The sequence below is a fragment of the Limulus polyphemus genome, unplaced genomic scaffold (assembly GCF_000517525.1).
Source record: "Limulus polyphemus unplaced genomic scaffold, Limulus_polyphemus-2.1.2 Scaffold3395, whole genome shotgun sequence".
In the NCBI taxonomy this organism is placed as follows: Eukaryota; Metazoa; Arthropoda; class Merostomata; order Xiphosura; family Limulidae; genus Limulus; species Limulus polyphemus.
This window is the reverse complement of record NW_013669005.1, coordinates 78,820-101,673: the sequence shown is the minus strand read 5'-3', so window position 1 is coordinate 101,673 and position 22,854 is coordinate 78,820. Positions and strand designations below refer to the sequence as shown.

The following is a 22,854-nucleotide window of genomic DNA, read 5'->3' as shown; positions in this document are numbered from 1 at the left end:
GTTACTAGAGTCACGTGACTTCCGCTGTCGTAACAATTACAATAAGATGACGTATACGCATCCGAGTGTTACTATGTGCGATACATAATTTCATTTGTCGATATTAATGAAACTCGACATCGATAGAAATATATAGATAGATGTTCTATCATAGAACATTGTATAATAAGCTAGATCTTTCATAAGTCCCATTGATAACATCTTAAATGTTAGCCTATATACTTTTTTTTGCATGCCATACCAATTTACATATTTATCTTCCCATAATATAGTAAACCAAACATTTTTGCTGTATGAGAAATAATGCTTTTGTTATAATCAACAACAACAAAAACGTGGTAAGAAATTCTGCGGGAAAACTTCCAGGTTTCAAAGTACCTTTTCATTTGGAACTTCAAAACAGTTAAAATCATAATGTAAACATTGTTTATGAAATACTTACTTCTTATTTGTCATTATCATTTAGCTTTATTTTAATTAATGAGGCCGACCATCACCTTTTTTTTTTTTTTAGTGAGTGCTTAAAATACTATATAACTATTAGGCTACGTACGTGTGGGAACACAGATCAGGCTTATCTTGCAATTTAAAAAGGTCTACATTTATAATAAGTTTAAGAGTAATGAGTATAAACGTACACTACAAGGTAGCAGAAAAAAAAACACTGATATCACAACTGAAATTATTAAATGGTGCTTAATATATACAGAGCATAATATACTTCACGTTTAATGTCAAAATATTTTAATATGTTTATACGTGATAGGTAATATACTTTACAGTAATGTTTGCTACGATTATTTTTTATAAGGTATTAGTTACTATTGTACCAGATCTTACGCACTTACCGATTTTAAAAACTGCCAGAAATACAATAGTTAATATGTATACTAGATGCAAGTTATAATATTGTAAAAGTGTTCGTTAGCGGTTTCTTTTAAATTATACGGTGAAAATAATTCAAAGACCAGGCCATGTAACGCTAAACAAATTACTTTATTTCCTCTTTTCAAGTTTTTACAAATTGAACACTTGTACACTATCGTACACTTCACTGTAGGCCTACGTTACAAATGACGTTAACTAACGTAAAACAAATCAACTTACTTGTAGTTGTAGAATTACAATGTAACCGCAATTACTAACATAGTGACTGATTCACTCTCTAGCTTGAAAAAAATCGCTCTATCTCCTTCGCTACCTAACTCTACTCTTGAAACACTCTTAAAATAACTCTCTTTCTAACTAACTTCCCAACGTTTCATGGAATGTCGTACTTATAACCTGTGTTCGAATATACTAAAAGCTAGAACTTTAAATCACATCCTTCTGATCTTTGACAGCACAAGCCAGCTAAAAGTTTTAGGTGACATCATAGTTTGGTAAAGCAAAGGATATTTCAGTTTTAACTTGTTCTAATTTAGGTCAAAATACTCTGAAATACCCCTGTTGAAGAAGATAGCATCTATTACAAGAACAAACGGCTGAGGTGGCTAGAAGAAGATAACTGTGCGGAAACTACATAATCAATAATTTGGGATAATTATATATTACTGTAAAAAGCTGGAAACCAATAATACGCCCGCATATCATAACAAACCAGCCAAAGGCCTCAGAAGAAAAAAAAACGCCAAAAAGACTTCGTGAAAGGACAATTTAACGTATTCTTTTATTTTTTGTAGTAGGGTTATTCAAGAGACTTCTCAATCCAGGAAGGGGCACTGTTATTAGCTATATTTTCAACGTTCTAATTTAGAAGTGAGTTAGATGGAGCTGTGGTTCTTGATGGTAACGTTAAGTTTGGAAGGTAATATAGGTCTAGATAGAACATGTAGAATGTTCTAGGCCACTAGGTGACGCCGTCCACTGGATAAAGAAAGCAAGCCAATGTTTAAAATCCAGGCAAACTTTCTTTATTCAATTTTACTTAGCTTTCATCATTACTAATTCAGCAGAGATTCAACTCGAAAGACAGAAAACTAGCGAACTATTCATTCTTTCAGTAGAAGCAATTGTCTACTTTTCTACATAGGTGCGCACACTATTTTTTATGTTGTATCTAAATAAAAATAATTTTCATTTTCATTTAAATGTGTCCAAGCTGTTTATTTCTCATGCAAGTTAAATATTTAGTCAAGTTATCAATTACAGAACGCTCTCCTTGTTTCTTGGTCGAATCTTCCATTATTTGCTGGTTTGTCTGTCTGATGCTTGTCAGGAAACATGCTCGCCCTTTCAGCCGTGGTGGCGTTATAATGTTACGGTCAATCACACTATTCGTTGGTAAATGAGTAGCCCAAGAATTGGCGGTGAGTGGTGATGACTAGCTGCCTTCTCTCTATTCTTTCACTGCTAAATTATGGACGGCTAGCGCTGATAGCCCTCGTGTAGCTTTGCGCGAAATTCAAAAACAAACAAACTCTTGAGTAACTAAAGAAAGAGGTGTGGCTGGTTTTATCTTTGCATTTAATAATTCGTTTCCAGATGTTTTTTTTCTGTCACATATATTATTTTCAACCTCAGTGATGCTCTTTTCTACCTCATTAATGTCTTTTTGTGTTTCGCTTTTGACTTCGTCTATGTCCTTCGGCATTTCTTCTAACTTGGTGTAAGCCTTCTGTACGTCCTCTATAGCTTCATCGATTTTGCCTTCAATCAGATTTATTTTTAAATCTTCTTTACATAGTACTCGTTTTCGTTTAACTCCTCTCTTAAGTTCCTGTCACACGTTCTTCTAATTTTCTGTCCATTTCTTTTATTTCCTAACTCTTTCATCTTGATCTTCTTTTATTTTCCCTTATATTTTCCTTGATCTTTTATTTCTGCCTCATTCTTCTACGAATATACTAGAACTTTGCGTCACAGCCTTACAAAAAATACATTATGTCACATCCTTAGAACGTTCCAGATATTCTATCTAGGTATTTCTAAATTACAACGTTAAAAATATATTGTTACGTCTCTGGTCGTTTGTTAATTTCCGGCAATTCTTCCCGAGGAACTTCAGCGATACAAGTCCTTTCCTAAATAAAACTATTTTATTCTTTCTCAATACAACTTTGAAATATTCAGAATTTCTACAATCACTTTAACTTAACACACGCTATAATTCACAACGATTCACACACTTTACTTACGGTCACTACCGCTCACTTGACTCAATTATCTGTCTATCTGCAATTATATCTCCGCTTTATTTGCCAGGCTTATATACTAAAATAGAGGGCACCTAGAAAAGACTAGAGTTGCCAGGAAAAGTCAAGATTCTTCGAGAATCTCATGACGTGTTACAAGCGTCACTTGACTTCCGCTGTCTTAACAATATGATGAAATTTACTTGAATTCTACAACAGGCAGTTGCCGTCCATTGAACTAAGTTTCACCATGAATACTCTGCCTAAACAATCTATCAAAGTTAAGCATATATTTATAATATTATTAAGCAATAACTAGACAATGGGTTGTATGTTCTAGTATCGAAACCCGATTTTTAACGCTATAACTATATACCTGATACCCGAACTTTCGGGCTCATTCCAGTCCTTAATCAGAGGTATAAGAACAAGGATCGTTAATTGTTCAGATCAATGAACGTTCTTCTGAGTATGAATACTAACATCGTTTTAAAACAAATTATACATATACAACACAAATATTAAATTCATAAAAATAAAAGTTAAGTGAAAATTTAATTTAGTAATTTATAGTAATCAAATTATAGAATCGCGTAAGTAAGTTAAACAGTTGCTCTCAAACGTACTTGAGTAATTTCGTTTTTAACACATAACGTTTTGCCCATAGGCCTACAGCAAATGAATTTTAGGTTGACTCTGGGTGCCATCATATCTAGCACAGCTTAGACTTCTGGTATTCGATGAAAGGTACCCTGGACAGTGACTTGTGACAAACAAAAAGACAGATCTGAAATGCTATTTTTACACACCTCTGATATGAAATCCATAATGGACTAACTAAGAGAAATGTAGATAAAAAAAAAGAAACATCTGTAGTCTAACGTTGTTTTTATCACGGATATTAGGCCTGCTCTTTCTCCGGTTTTCACACAATAAAACAATAACTAACATTGAACGAATTTCAATACTTAGACTCAGGCCTAAATGTTTTATTTATTACACCCAAGTTTGACAGTTCATTGACAAATTACTTTATTGTTTGCAATTGCTTAATCGTATGTTTGTAGATAACTTTTGTAGTAAAAACATTATTTGTCCCATGCTAAATTTGATATATCGCATGAAACACCTGCCATTTTAAATTGATGAAGTATGTTTCCTGACATGGATGATGACAATATCAGCAGCCAAGTATCTTTAATCGTCTTACAAAAGAATTGCATCCTATCAAAACTCAATGGATAACGATCAACCATTAATATAGATTTTTTCTTTTCTAGAACATAAGTTCTATTAACGACCTGCAGAAAGCCTTTATCAGTGTGGTAAAGTACAATGGAATTTTACTGATAAAGGTAAAACCCTTTCTGGTGTAGAAGAGACGTTCGGTTTTCATTTCTAGAGCTATTATGGCTCGAGCTGCATCTCTGTAGTTCAGTGTGATTAACCTTGTTTTTCAATTTATTTAGAGAGTGTTTCATAAGTTGTGCCTTCTAATAAAATTCGTCGCAGTCTAAGGGTTAGACTGGAAGAGAGATTACGTATACACTTCAAAGATGGCAGCAAGCAGGTATTGATGTGTATCTCTCAAATATGTGTATACATATGCTGCAATTTTACGTACCAATCTTTTAACCTTTGCGTCACTGAAGTGTGCATCGTTTGTTGAAATATATGAGGTAAAATAGGTGAAAAGATGTGTGATGATTGCAACAGCAGAAAAGCTTCATAAGCTTCAATAGTCCTTGCCTGAATAAAATAATATCGTAATAAACCTTAACTATGTTATTTGGATATGAACACCGACCTTTTCAATGAGTTTTACATCTAAGCTTCCCTTGAAAATGTTTACACCGCTGTCATCTTTGTTACCATTGTAGTTCCTTCATTTTACATGTACACTTTGGTGTTAGATTCAAAGTAATTAATTTGCAAAAGTTTTATAAGATGTAATAAATACTCTGATGCTGATTGGCAGACCTCTCACTTATTCAAATACTCCATAAAGCTGAATAAAACCAATTTGATGGTGGATATTGCTATACAATGATTTTTACAAAGAAGTGTATATCAGCAGCTTTTAGTTTTATTTAGTTTCTTTTATTTTCAAAAATTATATCATATTTCAGATTAAAGAATGAAATTTTCTCACCATTTTGGATACTATATTTTCTGAAATAATTCTACACTTAGATATTCTAATATTCTAGGCTTACTGGGATCACTAGGTTTGTGGATTTTGAGAAACTTAAAAAATGACAGTTAGTGTGGTGATTTTCATAAGATTTCAGTAAAAACCGGTAACAAACGTTTTGTCCATGTGTTTGTGAAACCTAGTGTCTTGTATAACTATCGTTGTCCTTTCTTGAAATAGTAATATTTGGACATCGCTATTGCGGTATTCCTTTATCTGCAGGCTTTATGACAATAAATGAGGCTCTAATGTTTCTTCTTCATCAGGTGTTATGAAGTCATTCATTGTATGAAAAGCGTTGTCTTGAAAATTACTATTAATTTCCACATGTAACTTGTCCCTGCTGAGTGAGAAATACCACTTAGATTTTGTCAGAGTTGATGGGATATAATTCCAGAAGCCTTCACTTGTCTATAAATTTCCCATCGTTTTCAGTAAGTTTAAGCTTATAGACGTTCGGAGGGATAGAACACGAAATTATACAATGAGAGAAGAGCTTAAATTCAACAGCAGAGGGAGCATGCTCAGATAGATTAATTGTATTGTTATCTGTTTGAGAAAAACCTGTACTTTTTTTCTTTTTAATGGTTACCAGCCATTCTGTGCTCTGTCCACCACAGATATCGAAACCCGGTTTGTAGCGATGTAAGTCCGCAGACATACCGCTGTGGCACTGGGGGTGGGGCATTCTTCTCTAACAACATTCTAAGTTTAAATATCTGATTGATTTCTGTGATGGATTTATGGTATCTTTTTTTTATTTCTTGTTCCTGACAGTCAGATGAACAGTAATTTCTAGTTCTCTCTTTTTCTCTCTCTAACGGAATCCGCTGTTTTTCTTGGAGAAAATAAGTTTAATTCGCAAATATTTCCGTCAACAAAGTCACGTAATGCTTTTCAAACGTTTTTCTATTGCTCCCAACTGAGAGGTCACTGCATTTCAGAGAACATTTACTGTTTGGTTCTGATTTAGCAAAGAAACATCAAGACTTCCGCTACTTAAATGTGTGTGATGTTTCAAATATCCCTACGACACTTAAAATTACCTTGACTAAATTATCTACGTTCAAATGACTAGAGAGTCTATACGTTTTTAGTCAATATGTTCCATCTCAGTTTCTACCTGATATTCCGCAAGGGAGAACAGAAAAATCTTATATAAAATAAGATCTGTATGTAACACAAGTCTGAAAAAAAATTGTATTAATAATATTGCATTGTTTTAAATACAAAACTATGTAAGGCCGGGGCTAGTTGTTACAATTTTTTTATATTGTTTCCTCAGATATAAACCTGTAAAGATAATCGAATATTTTTTTCCTATTTACATAGAAGAGTGTATTTATTTATAAATACAACAAATAAGATCATTCGATCTCACATAGTTTCTCAAATATATTATACGTTTTACCGAAAAGCTCAATGCCACAATGTGACCCATTATCAGTGTATTTTATGACACCTAGTAGTGTACTTCGCTACATTCAAAAATGTGCATGGAACAAACAACTAAATTACCAAGTTGATACTGGATTAGTCACTACAAGGACCTATAAAACAAACTTCCAGTTCAAATAAGTGTCACTATCATAAAAAAAACATATACATATACATATACAATTGAAATGGAACTTCAGAAAACAGAATTCTCACATAGTTCTCAGGTAAGACTGATTTTCCTCAATGCACTCAAGATCGGAACAGATCATTACAATTCAGATACTGCAGACACATTTTTCCAAGAACAGAAACCAAACATTTGCAAACAAGCTACTGCTTAGAAAGTTTCGTTTCCTGTCATTTTATCTTTTGCGTTCCACGTATTTTGAAGGAAAGAATATTTTTCTTCGTAGCTTTCTTCTTGGCAGTATTCACTGCCAGTAGCCGTTGCTTTTCAAATGTTTCGGTAAATTAATATAGTACCATGGCGTTTCTTTCTAAACTCGATAATCTTATTTAAGACTAGCTTTTCTAAAAGATTCGGCATTTCTGGTGACTTTATGAGCCCTATATGATAAAATATGAGAAGAAGGTAAATGGAACTATCCATTTGGTTCAATTCTGGTTTATGGGTCATAATGGCCGAATATTATTGAACTTTATTAGTTCGTTCATTAGAAGCAAAGAAAATAATAACAGACTAGTCTGTTAGAACAACCGAATCACATTCATTTTGAGCATGTCTGAATGCACGTGAATTTTTGTAATTTGAGAAAGACGCATGTTCAAAAATCATTTGTTGAGGTCGATCAATATAGGCATAAGGACAGATATATTTGTAGACAGCTAAGGATTTTTGTAATTTTTGAAACTTGTCTTTAAATGAGACGAAACTTCGAAGACAAAGAGAGCTTCTAAAACACCTTTGGCGTGAAGTTTAGGATATGCAGTGCTTACAAATTCAATATCTTTAAATTAAAAACACCGATCATCAAGATAAGAAAGAGTACATGTGATTTATAACTTATCAACTGTAGGAATAGGCAAAGACTTAGTAATATTAGAAGTAGTTTCTATTGGCTTTTTAGCATTATTTTGTACAAAATTAAGTTTGTTTGTTTGTAATTAAGCACAAGGCTACACAATGGGCTATCAGTACTCTGCCCACCACGGGTATCAAAACCTGGATTCTAGCGTTGTAAGTCCGCAAACATACCGCTGTGCTACTGGGGGCGCAAAATTAAGTAAAAACCATTTTGTTGCATCACATGTTTAATATTAGCTAATTTTGAAAAACGAAATATTACTACAATTACGCCTGGTTAGAAGAAAAAGAAGATTGCATTTAAATGATTCATCATAAAAAAAGTCCGCGTTACTTAACGTTTTTGAAATGGCGTCTCTCCAACGTTTGCGTTCTTTAAAAGATACTGTAATCACGAAGCTTGATAAAGAAAATGGCGTAGTCATGCGTAATAAAGTTAATTATATTAACCAAGTTAAGCACATTTTGCAAGATCAAACTAAATTTGAAAACTCTCTCAAGATCCTACCTCTAACAGAGTAGTTACTTAAAATAAAAAAGAAGGCATCATTTCAGATTGAACTTACAATGGTTTACCGCCTGTTGGCTCTCTCACCCAGGTAATCTTTATAGGTTACTAGAGTTGACGTACCCATGAGGCCCAATGTTTACACCATTGGTGCTTAAATTTATAAGTTGAATGTTTTTTAAGCTCTTTCCTAAAAGATTTTCGTTTGTTTGTTTGAAGTTAAGTTTCTAACTTTGTAAGTCCGCAGACATATCGCTGTGCCACTGGGGGATTTTCTAAAATAATGTTATTTATTCTAGATTCACTGTTGAGTATAGTATCACTTTTTCTAACCAACGGTAGTAGTTAGTTTCCCAAAACCTATTTTTTGGGCAAGTTTTGATGTTAAGTTCTTGTCCATTAATGCTTCTCTCAATAAAATCATTGATTTGGCTACAAATGGAGTATATCATGATCAGATAGATTCTGGTTGAACAAAATTCATCTGATTTTCACCTGAATTACTTTTATAGAAAAACTTACAAGAACTTTGAAAGTTTTATACCTGAATCTTTTTAATGCAATCTTGTGTTTGTTCTAACCAGGCGTGCACAATGTAATAGCAATATTTCCGTTTTCAAACAAGAATTGTCTAACATTAAATATGTGTTGGAGAAAAAAGATTTTCTGCTTAATTATGTGTAAAACAATGTTTAAAAAAAGGCAGTGGAACTGGAACTATGATACTAAGTATTTACTTGTTTCTGTGGTTGATAAGTTCATTTACTCTTCCTTATCGTGATGATAAGTGTTTGCAGTTAAGATCCCTAATTTTCAAATTGCCTAGTACTGCTTAACCTCAACAACATGCCAAATGTGTTTTAGAAGTTCTCTTCGACTTCAAAGTTCCTTCCCATTTAAAGACAATGTCCAGAAATTACAACAATACTTAGTTGTCTACAAATATACCTGTCCTTTATTCTCTAAAGGCTACATTGGTTCAACGACCAGGCGTCTCCGATAGAAGATTTCTGGACACGCTTCTTTCTCGAGTTACAAAAACTCGCTTACATTCGAGCAAGCTTAAGATGGACGTGATGCCGTTGTTCTAACAGACCAGTTTAGTATTTTTCTGAACTTCTCATGAACGAACTCTTATAGTTCAAGAATCTCTGGCCATTATGGCTTATAAACCAGAACTGAACCCAATGGATAACTCTATTAATCTTCTTCTCAGGATTTAATAAGTAGCTAATTTCTTCAACTGTATTTTGACAATGTGTATTAACTAGTGCTACTACATGTCGACAAAGCTTATTTACATCCATAAACACTATAAAACAGATCATTCATCATTGCCACATCTCACATAATAAATGCTGTGTATACATATTCTCTATGCCTCCATGCGTGTTTCAGTAGGATAAGTATTAACGTGATAACTTCTGTGCGCAATAAAAACTTTTCAGAAGGTGAAAACATCTATTTTTTGTTCCTAACTTTCCAAGGACTCTTGTATTAACTGATAAGTAACGCTGAGAAGGGCTGATCACGTGCTAATGTACACAACTCTATCCATACAGGACTTTTGGAAATGTGAGAACTGTAACAACTTATTCTGTAACAATCAGCCCAGTCTATCCTACTCGTTCATTTCTATCAGATTAGAACGTGTTTTCCTAAAACGATTCTGTAGTGAAACTGAATGTTTGTGGAAATAATTGCTATTAGATATCTAAATGGCTTGTAATCTTCTTAGTTCTGAGCGAGTACATTCTTTACCTGTGTATACACTCGTAACCTTTCACGTGTTTTATATGATTGTGTTCTACAAGTGTTTTATAGGCTTGTGTTTTGCGTTGAACATATTTGTGTTCTATCTGTACATGTGTTCTTTAAGTGTTCTGTTGGCCTCTTTGTTTTTTATGTTCGTGTTTTCTGTGTTTCATAAGTTTGTGTCCTACAAGTGTTTACATATGTGCTTGTTTATATATATCTGTGTCCTGTGAGTATTTTATACGTTTGTAGCTTAGCTTTATATATATGTAATTATATACCTGTTTTGTGTTTTATATGCGTATGTCTTATGTGTTGTATATGCCTGTGTCCTGCAAGTGTTTTATATGTTTGTGTACTATAAGTTTTATACATATATGTGTCTTGTAAATGTTTTATACACCTGTAGCCTGTAAATGTTTTATAGGTATATGCTCTACAATTGTTTTATGTATTTATGTTTTATATGCATGTGTCCTACAAGTGTTTTACATGCCTGTGGCCTGTAAGTTTTTTATATATCAGTTATTTTCTTTGTATTTCTTACCATTATGGGGGGGGGGCAGGAATTTCAACTACATGCACATGTTGAATAATCACCTCAGTGATCTGTTTTTTCTTTTGTTTTGTCTTTATTTAGCTATTTGTAGCTAGCTGTGAGAAGCGGTTGCTTGTAATGAAAGAGGGGGGAAAGCATGTTGACTTAGATGCGAGACGCTGTGGACTGTAACATTTATATCTGCTCAGCTTTTTTTTATCTTCACCCCCGAAGGGGGGCGAGGGTATTGCATTTAGGTCCGTGTTTATTTATGCCCGTGAGCGTATTTCGAAAAATAATAAACCGATTTACGTGTACGTGAAGTTTTTACAGGAGATAGTGTGTCCCCATAGGACGGCCCTCCTCAAATCTGGTACAGATACAGCTGGATCTGGATAACTTTGAAATATTTTTTTATAATGGAGCTACAGAGCATTTTCTCAGTTTGTTGATAATAACTGTGTAAAAAATGATCGGATTGGCGCCGAATTTCAGGCGCACATTGAAACCAAAAATCCAAAGATTTGTGGCAGGGCAAGGATGTGCAATCTCTTTGATTGCTCTTGTTTCACATGTGAGACTTTCGAAGAGTCGGATATACGGTGTATCAATAACATTCTGTCGGTTCTAATAAAGCAAATAACTGGGCTATCTATATACCAAAAATAAGTAATCAAAAATGTCCGTTATGAATTCATAACAAAATTAAAATGTCTAACAGAGACTTAGTGATCTACCGTCGCATCGAACTCGATTTGTAACTTTAGCTTAATAGAAGAAATATTTCTTTCACGATTTTCGACACATCTATACAAAAGTAAAGTTTTATTGTATCCCATTTTATACCTGCTAGTGTAGTGCACCAAATCTAGAAAAGCAAAACTATTCAGGAAGCTATTTCAAAATATGGGTCAGTACGTCCGTCTACATTAGTGTGCCGTCCTCAACTACTAGCCCCGCCCTACGGCAGTGAATAAACTAATAAGACACAAGAAGGTTTTCGGGGCTAGGTCACGTATACTTATTTCTACCTCAGAGTTATTTCCATGTTTTTCGAAAGCCAAAAACATCTCCCTTTTTTTATTGTTTTTCGCTTAGTATAGATAACTTTATCATGATAATAAATCAGGTATCTGAACCCATATCGTTAGACAGCGGCTAAGATAACATAAAATAAATACGTATTTCCCCGCGAATCATCAACACATTACACGTAGCTTAACTTGTGAGTAATGTGAAGTTTAATCGTGTCACTAACCTCCACATGTTTGTTACTCCACGGAGCTTGGAAATCTCTATGTCCGGGTTAACGTAGTAACAGATCCATTCTAAGTTTCCAGAGCGCCCTCTTTAACTTAAACTTACGTCATGTAAAGATCATTTAACCATTTACTAAATTGTAGGAAGTTACAAAAACAGTTTTTTACAAGTTAATGCTCTGTTGATTGTTCTTATTTTACCTAAAATGTGCTATTAACATCGTCTGAATTAGTGCGTATAAAACTGAGTGATGTGATGATCTATATAAATTCCTTTAAGCGAGGTAACTCCGAATGCTCTGTTGCTTTTAGGAAGATATCCATGTCAAAGTTTACATCCATATCAGAGTTCACATTTACACCAGAGCTCATACGTCACCTGGGATCTATTTATACATCTTTTTATTGATTTCTCGTTTACAATTTCTACTATTAAAGCAAATAATAATGGTAAAAAAAATAGAAACGTATGTTTTTATGTTTTCTGTGAATTCAAAATTAATATATATATTATATATATGATATACTGTGTGAGTATAGAATATCAAAATTCAGTAATTGATTTGCTGTGAATATATTTGTTTTTATCTTGGCATTTTAAAGTCAAGTCTTTTGTCCATCGATAAAAACCGACAAACAACCCAGATTCAGTTTAAGAATGTTTCTGTGCATGAAAGCTTCACATATAAGCTGCTTCAAGAAAATAAAGTAATTGAACATATTTGATAAAAAAAAAAAATACGATGCACAGTGACATGTAATACCTTATACATGTTCGAACCTAACGGAAGCACTAACATAAATAGCTTTCGTTATCAAAAGTTTGTTAGGTATCCGTTTAATGGTTGTTACAGTTCTAGTTTTATCTTGCACGTGGAGTTTGTGAATAAAGATTAAACGCGTTGCGATATATCCCCACCGTTTTCATGTGTACAGGCTCATCACTACAATAACATTATATTCTCATAGTGTTAAAGCCTTTTCCAAGCTGGCTAAGTATGTTTATTTAGGTTAAGTGTGTTGCGATATATCCCTACCGTTTTCATGTGTACAGGCTCAGCATATCAATAACGTTATATTCTCATGGTGTTAAAGCCTTTTCCAAGCTGGCTAAGTATGATTATATAGGTTAAGTGTGTTGCGATATATCCCCACTGTTTTCATGTGTACAAGCTCATCTCTTCAATAACATTATATTCTCATAGTGTTAAAGCTTTTCCAAGCTGGCTAAGTATGATTATAAAGGTCAAATGTGTTGCGATATATCCCCACTGTTTTCATGTGTACAAGCTCATCTCTTCAATAGCATTATATTCTCATAGTGTTAAAGCCTTTTCCAAGCTGGCTAAATATGATTATAATGAATTATGCTTTACATAAGATATTAGGTCTATAATATTTTTAACACTACATTTTTTTCCTTAGAGTTTGTTTGTTTTTCTCAAGAGATAAAAAAGTGTATAACAATATTTCAACCACACTAATACTAATATTTATGACAAGAATAATTAATTACAATCAATATTCTATTCTGTTTGAAGAGGTTGTTATGTATTATAATATGTGGGAGGTGACACTGTCTAGTAAACATCACTAAACACCAAGTTTGAAAAAATGTTGTTGTAATATAAAGTTTTCTTACTGGATATACCCCGTTTTTAATGGGAGTAATTGCGTGAGAACATGGGATATAAACTCATCATATCGTGTATATATATTTCCACCTAAATTCACCGTTTCTACCAAGTTTAGGAAAAGTTTAGACTGTTTACAGGATGATTAAGTTATACCAAAACGCTGAGGGTAGGGTATACATGGAAAAATAAGTACAATAAATTTTACTGCAATGTAATATATCTGAGTAAATAAGAAGTTTGATGATTAATCACAGTACATGCGTGACGCTTATTTATCGCTGTGATTCTGCATGATGAACATTTCAAGCTATAAAGAGTTTGAGCACTATTTAAAAGGGTGATTTTTATATGTACGAGCTGCTTCGCAATTACATAAAAATCTGATAAATAATATGGTGTTGTTATGTATACGTGTATAATGGCTTATTGAGATTTTTCACTAAAGTATCAGGATACATAACAGTAATAATATAAATATTATAAATAATCATACTAACTATACAACTATGAAAATATATGCAGACTAGAGTAGAAATAATGTTACATTCGTATTATTGACTGTAATTTGTTATAAACTCGAATAGCTTATGATTCGCACTGATTAATGATCTAACTTAACTTTAAATTTAATATTACTTCGGTAAACAAACGTCAAGCACGATATTAAAGTGACTGAAAATTCGGAGATTAAGTTTTCTTCATATTTTATAATTTTGTTGGTTTTCAAGAACAATAACTGGCAGATGATAAGACAGTGCAAGTAATTTTAAAAGCATAATTGGTGTAAACTAATTCTCTTTTTTTCTCACTATCTAGTAGTCTGAAATATCATCATTTTCACAAAATGCATCAGAGACGAAAAACCAATGAAATTAGAAATAAGGATACGGACTCAAAAGCGATTGAAACCATACCTTCTCATCCTTATAAAGATGGTGTTAAAAGCTCAGCTAGTGGAAAACAATTATGTCAACAGGGACATCGAGTTTTAATGATTGGTTTAATCATCTTTGGATTATTTCCTTTGTTATTTTATTTTTCTAGTTGGGTTCGATGCCAGTATATTTTTGGACCTCTCCTAAATTGGCCACCGTATACTTCGCTGTCTTCTCCTCAGAATTTGAATTTAAACTGTACAATTAACCATAACTTGGGTGTAGAGGAAGGAGTAACCCTCGGAATCTGGCATATCTTGCCAAAAAGTCAACCAACAAAATGTGAAAAGGGCTTAGTTCTAGAGACAGAGTTCGAAGATAATAGACCCGTGTTTCTTTATCTCCACGGAATTATCGAGAACAGAGGAGCAAGCCATCGACTCGGTATGTACAATGTCCTGTCACAAAGTCAGGTGGATAGTCATGTGGTAACTTTCGACTATCGTGGTTTTGGTGACTCTTCTGGAACTCCTACTGCTACCGGAATGACCAATGATAGCAAAGCTGTATACTGGTGGCTACGAAAATTTGTCAGCGAAAAACGCATTGTAATATGGGGGCATTCCATGGGCGCTGCTGTTGGTCTTCGTCTCGTTGATGAATTATTAAAAGATGGAGAGTCTGTAGCAGGACTTGTTTTAGAAGCGCCTTTTAATACTCTTGACGATGTAGCTGTGACATATCCACCACTTGCTTTCTTAAGTTTCTTACCTTATTTTGACACCCTTATAGTGGAGCCTTTGAAAGATAAAGATACATTTTTCAATCCTGAAGAGCATATTGTAGCTGTAAAGAAGCCAATTTTATTTCTTCATGCACGTGGCGACTGGTTGGTCCCTTACAGTCTCGGAGAGAAGCTTTACCAAAAGGCTCAAGAAAATAGACCCAGTCATATGAAGTCTTCTGTTCAGTTTGTTAACATTGATGAAACTGGGTCGTATGGTTGTGGGCATCGTTGGCTAAGCCTAGATCCCAAGCTACCAGAAGTAATCACTAAATTCCTAGAATCACTAAATGGAGAAAATATCAAAGCCACACTTTCAACCTCTGCGTGAAAAAATTAACAAGAAAGGGTTAGCTCATGTTTTCATTAATTTACTTTTAGTTTTCATTGTGCGTATATGTGTAATTAAGTTGTTGTTTTTCTTGAGAATATCACCACAGATTTAATAGCGCTTTTAGAATGAGTAACATTAATATGTCGTTGCTCTGAAAAAAGATAAAAAAAATCATTTGCATGTATTCATAAGTAAACATATTTACTCTTTATGTCGGGTATTTCTGTGTTTCTGATCTGGAATGTGTACGTTCAGTAGTAGTTGAATTTTAATAACTTTCATATAATATTTTATGAATTGTGAAAGAACGCTATTGATATGTAACTGCTCAGAGAGGGATGAAGGCTATTCATGTTTGATCTTGAATCAAAGAAACATTAACTTGAACAACTTGTTTATAAATTTTTAATAAACAACCAACATTGAAAGTTCTGAGTATCGTTACTGTATTTGAAAACTTCCATGAAAATAGTAAATTTTTCGTCAGAACTCTTACTCGCAAATCTACAAATTTCTTGTAAAATGCTAAAAATATTATAATCTATATTACAGGCAAAAAATATGTTTTTTGTTTGTTTACTTAAGCAAGTTATAATAGCCTATCGTGATAACATTTTTTTTCAGACAACGAGTTATTAAGGCACTAACATTACGAGTACTGATATTTTATTACTTGATACACAAATCTTACCATGAATGTTTACAATAAGGGTATTTTTGTATAAGCAATGAAAATAGTATTCATAATAATAGCTTACACTTTCGTGTGTTCATCTGATGAAGTAATAGATTGGCCTGATGAAGGCCTCTCCAATATAGAGTCAGATACTACCCTATTCACCTAATCCTCCAATATAGAGTCAGATACTACCCTATTCACCTAATCCTCCAATATAGAGTCAGATACTACCCTATTCACCTAATCCTCCAATACAGAGTCAGATACTACCCTATTCATCTAATCCTCCAATATAGAGTCAGATACTACCCTATTCATTTAATCCTCCAATACAGAGTCAGATACTACCCTATTCATTTAATCCTCCAATACAGTGTCAGATACTACCCTATTCATCTAATCCTCCAATATAGAGTCAGATACTACCCTATTCATTTAATCCTCCAATACAGAGTCAGGCACTACCACATTAATCTAATCCTTTAATACGGAGTCAGGCACTACCACATTAATCTAATCCTCTAATACGGAGTCAGGCAATGCCACATTTAGCTAATCCTTCAATACAGAGTCAGACATTACCTCATTCATCTCACAGTAGGTACAGAGCTAGTCACTACCCCATTCATCTTATCCTCTAATACACAGCCAGACACTATCTATAAAGAACGCAACAGTGCCTCATATATCCATACCTCCCACTCAAGGTTAGAATCCACCTCATGTACATGAAACATAATCTAAGAATACAAGTTTAAAAGTAGTTTAAATTGACTAAATATTCTGATGTGTATTTTGCACCGTTAAATAACAAGTTAGTCTTTAAATTTGATTGTAAAGTTGTACTGAGATTAGTGTTTCTTTTGTTTATTGGTAAGCATAAAGCTACACAATAGGCTATCGATGCTGTGCCCTCCGTGGGTATCGGAACCCTATTTTAGCATTATTATTGCTGAACCACCGACCAAACAGATTGGTATACTTTAATTTCCACACGAGTATAACTTATCTTAAAAATCGATTTTCAATTTTTTTAATATGAACATCAATTTTAATTCGTTATTAATCATTATTCTGTCTTCGTTTAAGATGACTTAAAACTAAGCTGCTTATTAGTCCGTAATCACTCTACTTATCACTTCGATATTTCTTTACAGGCCATTCGTTCTATTCTGTAATTCACGGCATATGACTATTAGATTAACGTTCGGTGTCGATTCTAGGAATGATGTCAAGCGAATTAATCCGTAGATTTGATCTTTGAGTTAAATTATGCACTAGAAAGAATGGTTGATGTAATGATGTTCACAAAACTACAGAAACATGTTTTACTAGCTAGATACTAGCTGAAAAATAAAGGGGGAGAGATAGTAGTTTTCAATGTAAACAACGTCCTAGACGTAGTGAAGCTTCTTAGCTAGCATCGTTGAAATATGTGTAGGAAACAATCCATATTGTTAATTTTCAAATTTATATAGTTTTAATAATAGCGTCGTTCTCTCATTTATGCGACTGCGTTTTGACTTATTTCGATACACCTAAATTAGTATTTATAAACTTACGTAGTTGGAAATTAACGTCTTATATAAAGAATTTTCTTTTCAAACTAAATACGCTGAAATATATTAAGCGTTTATAAATTTTGGCACCTATAAAGTTTCACCAATGAAACAACCTGGAATGTTTTGTCGGCTATAACACAAAAAGAACAACCCCAAATTTTGCTTTCTTAATCCATGAAACGAAACGTAAATTGACGTATTCTGTAGTTAACCAGAATGAGTAAGAACGTAACAGAAAATAGATGGATTTGGTGAATTTCTATTGAAATTTCTCAAGATTTACTCAAATGAAGAAGACGATCTATCTTTTACATCAGTAAGATGAATAAATTCAATAAAGGCTCAAAACTAGTTTCGAGAACTTAACTAGTGGGGCACGTAAAGGTGAGATACCTGAATTTACTTACTTATAACAAGGTATACATGAGGGGTCAGCGCCTGGCGGTGCAACCCCTGGATTATCGTTGTTGTTGTTTTAGCGCAAAACTAAACAATAGACTCTCTGGGCTCTGACCGTCGCAGGGAATCGAACCCTGTATTGTAGCGTAGGAAGTCCGTAAACTTAACTTCAAGCTATTTGTGGGAAGATCCTAGAAGTCTCAGCTAGTACTCAACTCAGCATAGCCTGAGCTCAGGTCTCACACATGTGCCTATCCTTTCCTTACCATCAATCGCAGTTTCTACTTAACTCGCTCAGTAAAACCTCTTCTAATTTCTAAAACATTTTTTTCGTTTATGAATAACTTTAATACTTTTTGTACGTTAGTAATAGACTCAATTTTCAGTTCCCTCTTCTTTTCCGAACACCTACTCTTCATCTGTTGAATACCTTATTCAGTCTCTCTATTGATTCTAAGTATGTGACTGTACACAGCAGATAAATACTCTTCAAGGTTTAAAGTATTAAACTTGTTTGTTTCATTTCTTTTAATTTATTTCCTGAAATACAACGTTACGTTACTAACTCTGCTCACTCATTTATAGGTTTAATTTGGGTCTACTTTTCTCTCTTAGATTTTCTTTTGATTTGCGTTTTAATAATATATTTTAACCCTGAGTTAATATGATAAAAAATATTTTTTAGAATATAACTCAATGCAGTATTAAACAGTCATGTCACCAACAAGACAGCTCTATAGAGTGTTCAGAATTCAGATAATCAATAATCAAGTAATCATTGTTGAAACCATCAGCAGTGCACATCTAACAATTATCTATATCTATCCAATGTTATTCAGTTACCTACAATGATATACTATTAACTCCACTAATAATCCAGCCCTATACAAATTCTACGCTATGTTTCAATGGTGAGAGTAATTCAGCATTCACGCCACAAGTAACACAGATTTATTCATTGGCCAACAATCTGAATGCCAGTTCTATACAATAATTGTCAACATTTAACCACAAAATTCAAAATATTTAAAAAGTATTCAGCTCAATACGATGTTCATCTATACAATAATCAACAGCTAAACCACTTATTCAGCTCAATACGATGTTTAACTATCAACGCATAACGTATCAATACACAATAATCAACAAATAACCGCTTATTCAGCTCAGTACGATGTTTAACTATCAACGCATAACGTATCAATACACAATAATCAACAACTAAACCGCTTATTCAGCTCAATACGATGTTCATCTATACAAAAATCAACAACTAAACTTCTAATTCAGCTCAGTACGATGTTGGCCTGTCAATCCACTTGTAACATACCTTTACACAATAATCAACAGCTAGAGCCCTATTTAAGCTCAGTATGATGTTGGCCTATCAACCCACTTGTAACATACCTTTACACAACAATCAACAGCTAGAGCCCTATTTAAGCTCAGTATGATGTTGGCCTATCAACATACCTTTACACAACAATCAACCCCTAACACAGGTCAGTACGATGTTTCACAATCAAACAACCTCCATCATCCCCTTTCTTGCTAATGATCTGGAATAAATCTAGAAAGAACTCAGTTTAAAAAAATCATCATCACTGAATGAAATACAAAGAAAAACGTGTCATTAATTTAATAAGACTCAGACCGGAAAGAAAGAGTAATTGGATATTATATCAATTAAGTTTTTTTACCATTATTTATTTTTACTTTTTTTATGGTCTGTTTGTTTGTTTTAACTATGCACAAAGCTACACAAGGGCTATCTGTGCTCTGCCACCAAGGGTATCGAAACCCGGTTCCTAGCGTTTAAGTCCGCAGACATACCGCTGTGCCACTTGAGGGGCTTTTTTTTTCTTTGTTTTTATGGAGAGACGAGATCCGTATATGCTCGAATCGTCATTACTTTCTGTTCAAAACAGAGCTCTCGACGATAAAGTATGCTGTAAATGTATTTAAAAAGAATGTGTAATTTTTCAATATTTCATCTTCGTCCGAGAATCTAAGCTTTCTCTGCTCTTAACATTAGACTTGGAATGGACTTAAAAGCTGCTGACTGAATAGAGGGTAATGGGCTAGAAATCAGTTGACCTGGAGACGACTGGAAAGAATAATGGTGAAGCCGTAAAATTCTGGAAGGCATACAGAGAAAAGTAGGTATAGTCCCTCATGAACAAGTGATGTTTTGGTGAAAGAACAGATGAACATAAATCCGATGACAAGCTATCAAACTTTTGAATATTTCCTTAATATAGCTTTTTTTTTCTTTGCTGGGTTTTCTTCTGTCTTTGCTCATGATAACTTTGAAATAAATGGGTTTAAAGTTAGTTGTGGAACCGAACAAAAAAAAAAAAAACGAGATCCGGGTACTGCGTATAATACAACCAGACGAGATCACCTAAGCATGGAAAGACATTTGCAAAGAATATAACCGAAAAAGAAAGTTCACAAACCGTTGTACCACTAAGAATCAAAGAACCATCTATCATTACTAGAACCTTCCACGGCGATAGAAGTCTAGGGAAAGTCTGATGAGATATTTATCCTCAGGGAAGCATTTTCAGCTGCTCTTTATGTTGGCTGTAAATCTTGAAAATGGTTGAGATTGAAACTTTTCATACTTATATACACGATTGTTTAATGGGAAAAAACAACAGAACCAAATCTGGTAGAAACTGAAAACACGATTTTTTTTTTACATGGAAGTACGTAAATATTCAATTGGTGTCGCAATTGGAAATAATAATAATGTTATTGTACAAGCACATAAAATAATCAGTGCAGATTTCTATCAACATAATGTTATTGTCGATCAAATATAACAGTAGTCGGTAAATTCCCTTAATAAATCAAACGAATATTACAATAACAGAAGCCGCTAAGAATTTAGTGAGAAAACATATAAGAAATAAGTAATATTCTTTGTTTTTACTTTCGCTCAACGCTACTCGAGGAATATTATCTGCGCTAGTCGTCCCTAATTTTGAAATAATAGATTAGACTCAGCAGTTTTCCAAACTGTGTGTCGCGACAAAACGCTAGGGGTGTAGCAAGAGTTTCACCAAACGAAGAACAATTGAGATCATAAAAAAAACTCACCTGGAAACTACTAGGAAGAGGGAAGACAGCTAGTCAAAATCATCCACCAACAACTCTTTCACAAACGAATAATGGGATTGACCGTCATATTATAACACCCCAACAGCTGAAAGGGCGAGCATGTTCGTTGAAGGGATCCAAAATAAGTAATAAAGAGTGAATTATGGCAAACTGAGTACAAAGAATATTTCTCACTTTATAACTCACGTAAAAACAAATTATTACATTTATTAAATATAGAGTCAGTAATCTGTCTCAAATTTTAACGAAGGCTAAACTTTGTTCCATGTTTTCATTTTCTCTTTCATTCTAGTATGGTACATGAATATAACATGCATTTTTATCTTCATACTATTATAGTATTTGTTTAGAATTTATCATATATTCTGTATATGTGCAGGTTTCACAAAACATGTGATCGAGAAAGCTGTTATTTTAATTTAGTTCTAGCCGTCTTTATTCTCCAGTAGGTAATACCTATTCTGCACTGGGGAGGTTTTTTTCTTCTGGAATACTACATGTAGTGGCAGCTGCAGTGACTTCACCTCAAACAGACCATTCTACCCGAGAACCCACGTCATGTCAAGTTCAAGCTCAGTCGAGGGTCAACCAGTTGCATATCACAGTACTGTAATGCAACCACACTGGTATCTAGTGAATGGGCAGCGATGTTCCAGTCCTTCTATTGTTTATATGTTCAAACCTAAGCCACTGATGCCTCTACCAGAGCATTACTTGGAAATGAGGAGCAAAACATCTGCTTTGCACGAGTGATGTTGAGTCACATTCGAGTGAACTGCTTATACCTTGCTGAGCACGAAAGTAGACAAAACTATTGTTTTTTTTTACCTGTGGTGCAACAGGAGCGGGAGAACCAACAGCAGGTAGTGATTACTGCTGCTACAGATCTGTGAAATTAAAAGAGTCCACATCTGGGTGGGCCTTAGTATATGCCTGCTGGAGTACGAGGGTGAGAGATGGAGTTTGTGATTGATACAGAAGCAACCAGAATACTGGTGGATTTCACAGTAAATCAAGCACTCTGAATGAAACTGCCATTAGGTGTGAATGAAGAGATCATTTTTCTAGTATGTCTTTGAGGTTTCACATATAGAACAAAGATAGACGTCACTGACTTCATTTTTGGCATTGGTACCCTTTGAATGGATGTATTGTGGAGTTTATTGGTCAGTTTTGCAACTAAAAACCAGTGAACTGACGTTCCATAGCAGTTATTCAGTATTGGCTAGGAACAATGGGCAGCATGAGTGTATGTAGAAAAGGAAGTCATAGTACCCCCATGTAGACAAATGGTGTTGGATGGTTTAATATGAACAAAGTGTAGTACATCGGTGCCATGTAACATGATTATATAACCCACACATGAAATAGGCTGTTTTCCTTTGCAATGTTAACTTGGGCACTTATCTGTCTAAGGGAGGATGATATTCCGGTATAATTTTGTAATTGTGGATGATCAATTATTCAGCTGCACATTAGGATGGCCATTAGCACGGTAGCAAAATGGAAGTATCCAATGCTGGTAATAATGCTAGAGTTCCATCCGTTATGTCACATCCAAAAAGCTACTAAATATCATAACAAA

At 34.0% G+C, this 22,854-nt stretch overlaps 1 protein-coding gene across 1 annotated transcript; it reads left to right on the top strand.

Annotated features, from left to right (window-relative positions):
• The first annotated feature begins 14,350 nt into the window (after positions 1-14,350).
• LOC106469281 (monoacylglycerol lipase ABHD12-like) lies at positions 14,351-15,500 on the top strand. The gene has a single exon (XM_013929768.2). It carries the CDS (start codon positions 14,355-14,357, stop codon positions 15,498-15,500), a length of 1,146 nt encoding a protein of 381 aa, XP_013785222.2. The 5' UTR covers positions 14,351-14,354.
• Positions 15,501-22,854: the final 7,354 nt, after the last annotated feature.